Source organism: Taudactylus pleione, unplaced genomic scaffold (genome assembly GCF_031769625.1).
Source record: "Taudactylus pleione unplaced genomic scaffold, aTauple2 ptg000459l, whole genome shotgun sequence".
In the NCBI taxonomy this organism is placed as follows: domain Eukaryota; kingdom Metazoa; phylum Chordata; class Amphibia; order Anura; family Myobatrachidae; genus Taudactylus; species Taudactylus pleione.
The window spans coordinates 520736-530888 of NW_028284861.1; the positions used below are offsets into that span (position 1 = coordinate 520736).

The following is a 10153-nucleotide window of genomic DNA, read 5'->3' on the forward strand; positions in this document are numbered from 1 at the left end:
CACTGATATTGTATGTTCTGTATATTGAGGTGATTTTTTTTATACCTACTTTGTTGATTTTTGTATATTGTCTGATGAACAGATTTTTTTGGTCTATTTGTATCATATGTATGATTTATCATATATGTAACTGAGGACTTTATTTTGTTTGTATTTTTGTAAATTTTGTAAACTTGTTTTTCAATAAAAATTGCTTGATTCAAAAACGTTGGATAGGTCAGGACCTTCTCCTTTGTGTGTGCGACTGGATCTTCATAAAGCCTGAAGGCCCCCACTATCCCATGCTGGATTTCCTTTGTTTTACAGTATCATGGGTGAGGGGAAATATTGAGTTTCAGGGGCAGCACATTACATTGCTTAACTGCAAATAAAGGGATTTAGAATAATGACATCAATAATATTACATTTATATTTACAGCAGAGATGCAGTATTTATCTATAAATTACATATCAAATGCCATTTAAAATAAGACTAAACATCAATATACAGCTATACAAATTTAATAAAAAATAGAAAATTACAATTATAATGAAAATAATATTTATAATAACGTACAGAAAGTATTGTATTTTATTGTACTTCAAAAGGAGTGACCTGAATGCAGATAGGCCACCAAAATGGCAAAGGTGTGACATTGATGGAAATGTGCAGCTTTGTAGGTGGTATGCAGCCTTGAGGGCCGAGGTGCGGCCTTGTCATTGGTATGAGGCCTTGACGGCCGAGTTGCAGCTTTAGTGGCAAGGTGCAGCCTTGAGGGCCAAGGTGGTATGCGGCCTTGAAGGCTGAGAGGACCAGGCTACAAATGGAGGCCGCTAGATGGGTATGCCACAGGTGCAGTAAGCCCAAAGGCAAAGGTCAGGCTTGAGATGAAAACCACTTGCTGTGAACTTCCCGAATGCTGGTGGCACTGCTCTGGATAACTGCAGCGAGTGAATAATTAGATGTTCCGATGGAGTCACAGCTATGCAGAAGTCTCACACTATGAAAATGGATACTGACAGGGAATACGACTGACAGGAACCGGAATACACATGCTAAGGGTACGCTATAACCAGCAAGATGGTGCCAAACCGGCAGACTTTTAAAAGATATTGCATCAATAACAAGCAAAGCTGGAGATTAGCTAATGACCAACAGCTGAGCCAGTGCCTGTCATCCAGTGGTCCCAGAAGTATGTGTGGCTGCCCGGCATCCTGACTTCCCAGCAGGCATCCCAGTTCGGCATCTATGTTGCCTGGTAACAGAGGAGGCTGTCTGAAGCTGCGGCAGAAGAACAATGCGTCCCGGAAAGGGAGCGAGAAGGAAACAAGCTGCGATGGCGGCTTGTGGCAGCATCCAAAACACCTCCTGACGGCATAGACAGTGATACCTGTCACTGCCCCTGGGATGGTTCATATTAAAATATTATACATTTGTATCGCATCTTTATCTAACCCTATATTCATTATTTATTGTTAAGGTTTCCCTAGCGCTATACATCCCTCCTCTTTTTATATTAATAGCACACATCCCAATTATCTGTGGATGGATAACTTAAAATGTTGAAATACTGTGTGACTGGAGTGTTGCTACAGCCCTGTTTTATGTCAGCTCATATAACAGAGATAACAAAGGTAAGTTCTTACCATATCTCTTGTTTCTACGAAGTGCTCAGGGTCCACAGGGATACCTTGGGGGTACAGGTGAGTTGGGACAACCGTGCACCATGCAGTTAAAAATGTCATCCTCCCAGGATGCATAAGGCTCCCCTCCTATACCCTGCCCCCAGGCCAAGGCACCTTCAGTTACGTACTAAGCCATAGGCCGGAGGAGAAAAAGAGAGAAGAAAGTCTGGCACACACAAGAATCTCATTCTCACACAAAGGAGACAGAAGACTGGTGACCAGAGCAACACCCTACTGGAGCACAGGGTGACAACGTGGGCGCCCTGTGGACCCTAAGGACTTTGTAGAAACAGAGATAACAAAGGTAAGTTCTTACCATATCTCATTTTCTACATCAGGGTCCTTAGGGATCCACAGGGATACCTTGGGGATGTCCCAAAGCAGTATCCGTCAAGGGTGGGGATGCTCCTGTGCAGAAAGGAGAATCCACCTCCCGAAGGAAGCATCCTGAGAGGCGAATGTATCAAAAGCATATCTCACAAAAATCTGGACAGAAGACCACGTGGCCGCCTTACACAGCTGAACAGCCGAGGCGCCATGCTGAGCTGCCCACGAGGTAATCACAGACCGAGTAGAATGAGCGGTCACAGAGGGCGGCGCTGGAATGCCATCATGAGTATAAGCCTCAGATATCGCCATGCGAATCCACTGGGTCAAAGTTTGCTTATTGGCCGGCCATCCCTTCTTGTGGAAACCATAGCTGTAAGCCATTTGAAATCCACTGAGCCCAGGCGATCAAATGGAGATCCTTGTAGAGCCCTCAGGACTACAGGCAAATCCCAAGGAGCCACTGGAGGGACAAAGGGAGGCTGAATGCGAAGGACCCCCTGCATAAAGGTGCGGATATCAGGAAGAGGAGCAATCCTATGCTGAAACCACACCGACAGGGCAGAATCCTGCACCCTTAAGGAGGCAAGGCGGAGACCCTGATCCAAGCCTGCCTGTAAGAAGGCTAGAACTCTGGACATCTTGAAACACCAGAGGATCGTACCCTTTAAGGTGACACCATTCAAAATAGGTATGCCACACCCTGTGGTAAATCCTGGTTGAAGCAGGCTTTCTAGCCCTGAGCATGGTGTTCACCACGGAGCTGGAGAAACCTTTCGACCTTAGGAGGGATGTCTCAAGAGCCACGCCATCAAAGACAGGTGACCCAGATCTGGGTTAAGACAAGGACCCTGAGACAACAGGTCCGGGCGTTGCAACAGCAATGGAGTGTCGATGGAGAGACTCCAAAGATCTCAGTACCAGTGACGTCTGAGCCATGTTGGAGCTACCAGCAGGATTGTGCCTCCTTCTTGCTTGAACTTTCGAAGTACTCGAAGAACGGAGGAAACAGGTACGCAAACTGGAAGGTCCACTGTACCGACAGAGCATCTACCAGAAGAGCCTCTGCGTCTCTTGTTCGGGACCCATACACCAGCAGCTTGCAGTTGTGTCTGGAAGGCCATGAGGTCTATTTCGGGAAGGCCATACCTGTCCACTAGGAGCTGAAATACTTCCTGGTGGAGACCATTCCTCTGGATGCACGTTGTGATGGCTGAGTGAAGTACCTCTGGAGACCCGGCTAACAGTAGGAGGTCATCCAAGTAAGGTAGCAGGCGGAGGATAGGATGGTATGATCTGTTTTTTTTGTACCAGAAAGAGGTTGGAGTAATAACCCGTCCCCCTTTGGGGTAAAGGGACCGGCACTACAACCCCTGCCTGGAGCATAGAGTGCACTACCTTGTGGATTTCCAGAGCCTTCTCCTGGTGTGAATGAAGGTCTGTGGTAAAGAACTGATGGGGAGGCCTTCTGCAGAAGGAGAGGGCATACCCGTGAGACCTCTTCCCTTACCCAAGTGTCTGTGGTGGTCTGGCACCAGCACTGGGTGAGCTGAAGAAGTCGGCCTCCCACCTTGGAGTCCCCCAAGAGGAGACCCTTCCCGTCAGGCTGAGTGCTTGTTGTCGGGCTTAGCCGCCGGATATCTGGTGCTCCAAGCTTGTTTACTGGGCTTGGCAGCCTTCTTGGTACCTGATGGTCTCAAAAAGAACTGCACTTTAGTCTTACCTTGAGCCTGATAGGACGAGGTCACGGACCCTGATGGAGTCGGAGCTGAAGGTAGACATGCAGATTTTGCTGCCGCCAGCATATCCACAAATCTGTCTAAGTCAGGGCCGAACAGGACCTGACCATTATATGGTAAACATTCCAAGCCCTTCTTGGAAACTGCATCCGCTCACCAAGAGCATAACCACAGGAAGCGGCAAGCTGATATTGCCTAGAAGCAGGCTAACATCCAAAGCTGCCTCATTAATGCGCTTACTAGCACAATTTGCTGACTGGTAGCCCCTGAAGACAATGACACTTCCAAGGCATCCTTTTTCCATGGCTCTGGCCACCCAGCAGACAGCCATGCCCCAACAGCGAGGGAGTAAATTGATTTCAGACATACCTCCACCTTGCGGTCCATAGTATATTTCAGAGAAGGCATGGAAGGCATAGGTAGGGTCGCTCTCTTCACCAAGCACGTTACGTGAGAATCCACCTAAGGGGGGAGTTTCCCATTTAGTGAAATAATCCTCAGCAAAAGGGAAGGCATATGCCAAAATGTTGATGAGGCTGAAACCCCTTCCCAAGAGACTTCCATGCCTCCAAATGATCCACTAACCAACCAGACAGGGGAAACACTGCAGCAGTGCTTTTAACATCCTTAAAGTAAGCATATGTAGGCTTAGCCACAGGTAGGTCTTTGTCCTCAATCACCATGGCTATATGGACCGCCCATATGAGGCCTGGAATATATCTTAGACTTAGCCTCTACCTCCTTCGGAGGGGGTTCAGAATCAGATAAGTCAAGAATTTCATCATCATCAGACGTCATGTCATTCTCATCATAATGTGTAGACTGGGATGACAATAATAGCCTTTTAGCAGGCCGAAGCAGTGATTCCTGCAAAATCTGTTCGGTTTTGTACCGTGGTAGACAGAGTTCACCCAGATAGGTTCCTGGAGATACCTGAGGTGTATGCTGAGGGGGACATTGTGCCACCATCATCTGCCCGGGGTACCCCTGCAAGGGAGCTGGGAACAATGGCTGCTGCATGAACTCCATGGGGCAATACATGGGCAGAGCCGATAAACGTCTCCCCTATCCCTATTTTCTTCCCCAATTCCTGTCTTACATCTGACACAGGAAAACAGGACAGGAGCAGAGATCTGCAAAGACTCCTCACTACCTAACATGGCAGCAGACACAGTGTATGTGACACTATACACAGAAAAAAAAAAATATCTGTGATACAATTGAACCCCCCCTGAACAGCACCTGTACTGTAGGGGTCTGTTGTAAAGAGAAAAAGGGACAGATAAAATGGCTGACAGAGAAAATAAATATACAGGTAGACAGCACTAGCATAAGTCACATACAATGCAGAATAGCCTGCTATAATGACCAAGTGCTACATACACTGACCTCGCTAACGTGGAGGAGGGGTATGCAGAGGGGGACCCAGCTCCGCAATGCTGGAGACTGCGACAGGCTGTAGAAAATTGCCGCCAGAGCTCAGAAATAAGGAGATGCCGGGAGAGTATAGCCAGTGCGCCAGAGTGCAGTGGAATGGTGCGCTATGCAGCGGGTGAGGAGCCGGCTGTTCAACAGGGAAGGCATCCTCCCCTGGCCTGCAGTTAACCCCAGGGACGCTGGAGCGTTCCGCTCTGCGCCGGTCCTCTTGTCCCCGGTGGTCTAGTGGCAGCGCAGGACTCCAGGAGGGCACTTCCCCAGGGAGCCACCAGCCCTGGGGAAAAAAAGCATGACTGTGATGGCACGTGTCCACCACGGGTGCCCGCTACTTACCAAATCCCCGGGCGTCCGGCCACAGTAAGGGATCCCTGCTAGTAAGAACCCCGGAAGCCTGCCGAGATCCCCAGATCAGTACTGGAGTCTCGGCGCCAGCGGGGTAACAGAGCGGCGGTGTGGACGTCCATAGGACCTCCTGGGGGCGGAGTATAAGAGGAGAGCCTGGTGCATCCCGGGAAGATGAAATTTTTTACTGCGTTGCGCCCGGTTGTACCAACTCACTTATACCCCCAAGGTATCCCTGTGGATACCTAAGGACCCTGATGTAGAAAAATGCTTTTCTCTTGTGTGAGATCTCATGTCTACCAAGATGTGACTTCTGTGTAAAACATTTCCCACACTCAGAGCATGGAAATGGTTTCTCACCTGTGTGATCTCTGATGTGTAACAAGATTTGATTTAACTGCAAAACATTTTCCACACTGAGAACATGGAAATGGTTTCTCACCTGTGTGACTTCTCTGATGCTTAACAAGATTTGATTTAACTGCAAAACATTTCCCACACTCACAGCATGGAAATGGTTTCTCACCTGTGTGATTTCTCTGATGTAGAATTAGATTCGATTTCCGTGTAAAACATTTTCCACACTCAGAGCATGGAAATGGTTTCTCACCAGTGTGAATTCTCTGATGTGTAATACAATCTGATTTCCGTGTAAAACTTTTCCTACACACAGAGCATTCAAATGGCCTCTCACCTGTATGACTTCTCTGATGTGCAACAAAATCTGATTTAACTGTAAACCATTTTCCACACTCAGAACATGAAAATAGTTTCTCACCTGTATGACTTCTCTGATGTGTAACAAGATTTGATTTAACTGCAAAACATTTTCCACACTCAGAACATGGAAATAGTTTCTCACCTGTGTGACTTCTCTGATGCTTAACAAGATTTGATTGATCTCTAAAACATCTCCCACACTCAGAGCATGGAAATGGTTTCTCACCTGTGTGATTTCTCTGATGTAGAATTAGATTTGATTTCTGTGTGAAACATTTCCTACACTCAGAGCATGGAAATGATTTCTCACCTGTGTGACATCTCTGATGTGTAATTAGATTTGGTTTCTGTGTAAAACATTTTCCACACTCAGAACATGAAAATGGTTTCTCCCCTATGTGACATCTCTGATGTATAACAAGATCCGATTTCCGTGTAAAACATTTTCCACACTCAGAGCATGGAAATGGTTTCTCACCTGTGTGCCTTCTCTGATGTATAACGAGATCTGATTTCCGTATAAAACATTTCCCACACTCAGAGCATGGAAATGGCTTCTCACCTGTGTGACTTCTCTCATGTATAACTAAACGTGATTTCTGTTTAAAACATTTCCCACAAACAGAACACGGAAATAATTTATAAGGTGCATAAGCTGCACTGTGTCTAACAAAAGCTGAGGTATCAGGAGACCAGTCCTGATAATTATAAGCATTATATGATATATCTGCACTCTGAGGTACTGGATGTATATTTAGCATAACATGATTATCTCCTGGAGATTCCTGTGTGATGTTATCTTCTATTTTAATATCTGTAGACAAGATGAGATCTTCCTCCAAGTCATTCCTGCTTGTGCGTCCATCTGAAAAATAATAACAGAGTTATTGTATTTCCACCAGAGTTCTTTATACAGCGCACACATATTACACAGCACTTTACAGAGAATATTTGGCCAATCACATCAGTCCCTACAATCTATATTCCCTCCCATATCTACACGCACTCACATTATGGTTAAATTCTGTCAGAAGCCAATTAACCTACCAGCATGATTTTTGGGGGATACACATACAAACTCCACACAGCACCTTGGCTGGGAATTGAACTCATGAACTCAGTGCTGTGAGGCAGCAATACTAACCATTACACCACCATGGTGTTACTATTATGAAGGGGTTTGGTTGTTTAATTTACAGGTATGAGCTATGACCACATTATTTAATTTCCAAATCAACCAACAATAAATAAGACTCTTTGAACAGATAACATTCCACACCCACATTATCAGCACATGTCATAGACCCAGCCCCAGGGACAGGCAGATGGCACATCCAATGTATATCTACCCCCAAATGCAGACTTTGCTGGGTAACGTTCCCTAGCCATCATCACAGCAGGAAGCCTCATTAGCCAGTGACGTTGGTGAACCATAATACCCATCTAGACCGCCCTCACACATACACACACGGGAAACTTGTGGGCGAATTACCAACAACTGCGTCCACACTACACAAAGTTCTCCAGGTGAATATATATGTAGAAAAAGCAGCCTCTATATGGTCATCCTCAGGGAGAGTAGCCCCACCAGAGTCATGCTACTAACTTAGGGTAATGAGTCACTGTATATAACCGCTGAGAGGGAAGGAGAGCAATAGGAAAGAGCAACACAGAATGATGGCACAGAGCGGGGGAGGCAGCAGGACAGGGCAGGGGAATGGTGCAGGGCACAGAGCAGGGGAGGCAGCAGGACAGGGTAGGAGAATGGTGCAGGGTACAGAGCAGGGGAGGCAGCAGAACAGGGTAGGCGAATTGCACAGGGCACAGAGCAGGGGAGGCAGGAGGACAGGGTAGGGGAATGGTACAGGGCACAGAGCGGGGTAGGCAGCAGGACAGGGTAGGGGAATGGTGCAGGGCACAGAGTGGGGGAGGCAGCAGAACAGGGAAGGGGAATGGTGCATGGCCCAGAGCGGGGAAGGCAGCAGAACAAGGTAAAGAAATGGTGCAGAGCACAGAGTGGGGGAGGCAGCAGGACAGGGTAGGGGAATGGTGCAGGGCACAGACTGGGGGAGGCAGCAGGCCAGGGTAGGGGAATGGCGCAGGGCACAGAGTGGGGGAGGCAACAGGACTGGGTAGGGGAATGGTGCAGGGCACAGAGCAGGGGAGGCAGCAGGACAGGGTAGGGGAATGGTGCAGGGCACAAAGTAGGGGAGGCAGGACAGGGTAGGGGAATGGTGCAGGGCACACAGCTGGGGAGGCAGAACAGAGTAAGAAAATGGTGCAGGGCACAGAGCAGGGGAGGCAGCAGGACAGGGTAGGGGAATGGCACAGGGCACAGAGCGGAAGAGGCAGCAGGACAGGGTAAAGTATTGGTGCAGGGCACAGAGCTGGAGAGGCAGAAGGACAGGATAGGGGAATGGTGCAGGGCATAGAGCAGGAGATGCAGCAGGCAATGTAGGGGAATGGCGCAGGGCACATAGACGGGCAACAGCAGAAAGAGGAAAAAAGCAGAAGTGCAGAGCAGGGAACAGAAGCAAATTAGGATCATGGATAATGTTACAAGGGTTTTCATCACATTGATCAGTGATTTAATCATTATAGCTACGTCCCCTGCACTGATGTATGATATACACAAAGCGTGGGGAGGAGACTGGTCAGATCTCTGGGCTGGTAACACACAGTGAGATGATGTGAGGGGGAGAGCAGGAGTATAATAAGGGCTGATGGCTCCTGATGTATGAGATACTCCAGAGAGTGTGGGGAGGAGACTGGTCAGATTTCTGGGCTGGTAACACACAGTGACATGATGTGAGGGGGAGAGGAGGAGTATAATAGGGACTGATGGCTCCTGATGTATGAGATACACCAGAGAGTGTGGGGAGGAGACTGGTCAGATCTCTGGGCTGGTATCACACAGTGACATGATGTGAGGGGGAGAGCAGGAGTATAATAGGGGCAGAAGAGAGTGTAGAAAGAGATTATTGTGCAGACTGAATTATTAACCGAGAAGGATATTTTGGACTGGGGAAGCAAAGCCACGTAAATTGGTAGTACATACAAATATTCCACATATAAGACACTGGTTAAAATAAAGCTGAACACAATCATCACGGTGTATGGAGAGAATATTTGAGGCTCTTTTGTAAATTAGTGTTTATTACTCACCTGTGCTGAAATCTGTAGGGATTTCCTCCTCCTTACACTGCTGATCACCCCTCACATACGTCTCTTCTTCTCCCTCTATATCTTCTGCCTTCATATCAGTCACATTCGTCTCTTCTTCTCCCTCTATATGTTCTGCCTTCATATCAGTCACATACGTCTCTTCTTCTCCCTCTATATTTTCTGCCTTCATATCAGTCACATACGTCTCTTCTTCTCCCTCTGTATCTTCTGCCTTCATATCAGTCACATACGTCTCTTCTTCTCCCTCTATATTTTCTGCCTTCATATCAATCACATATGTCTCTTCTTCTCCCTCTATATCTTCTGCCTTCATATCAGTCACATACGTCTCTTCTTCTCCCTCTATATCTTCTGCCTTCATATCAGTCACATATTTCTCCTCTTCTCCCTCTATATCTTCTGCCTTTATATCAGTCACATATGTCTCTTCTCCTTCTATATCTTCTGCCTTTATATCAGTCACATACGTCTCTTCTTCTCCCTCTATATCTTCTGCCTTATTATCAGTCACATACGTCTCTTCTTCTCCCTCTATATCTTCTGCCTTATTATCAGTCACATACGTCTCTTCTTCTCCCTCTGTATCTTTTGCCTTCATATTAGTCAGATTTTCACTCTAAATAATCCACAAAATAATAAAATAACACTTAGTCATTTCAGTTCCATTGACTGAGATTATCTAGAAGAATATTGGTGTATTAGATGCACACAGGTCATATAATGAAACATTGAATCTT

At 46.9% G+C, this 10153-nt stretch overlaps 1 protein-coding gene across 1 annotated transcript in view; it reads right to left on the bottom strand.

Annotated features, from left to right (window-relative positions):
* LOC148504721 (uncharacterized) overlaps positions 1-9547 on the bottom strand; it is a 65586-nt gene extending 56039 nt beyond the window's left edge. Inside the window, exons 1-2 of the mRNA XM_088448586.1 lie at positions 9396-9547; positions 5926-7095 (exon numbers count right to left, since the gene is read on the bottom strand). Of these exons, the coding sequence (XP_088304712.1) occupies positions 5926-7095; positions 9396-9537 (1312 nt within the window). The 5' untranslated portion in view covers positions 9538-9547. The remainder of the gene's footprint in view (positions 1-5925; positions 7096-9395) is intronic.
* Positions 9548-10153: the final 606 nt, after the last annotated feature.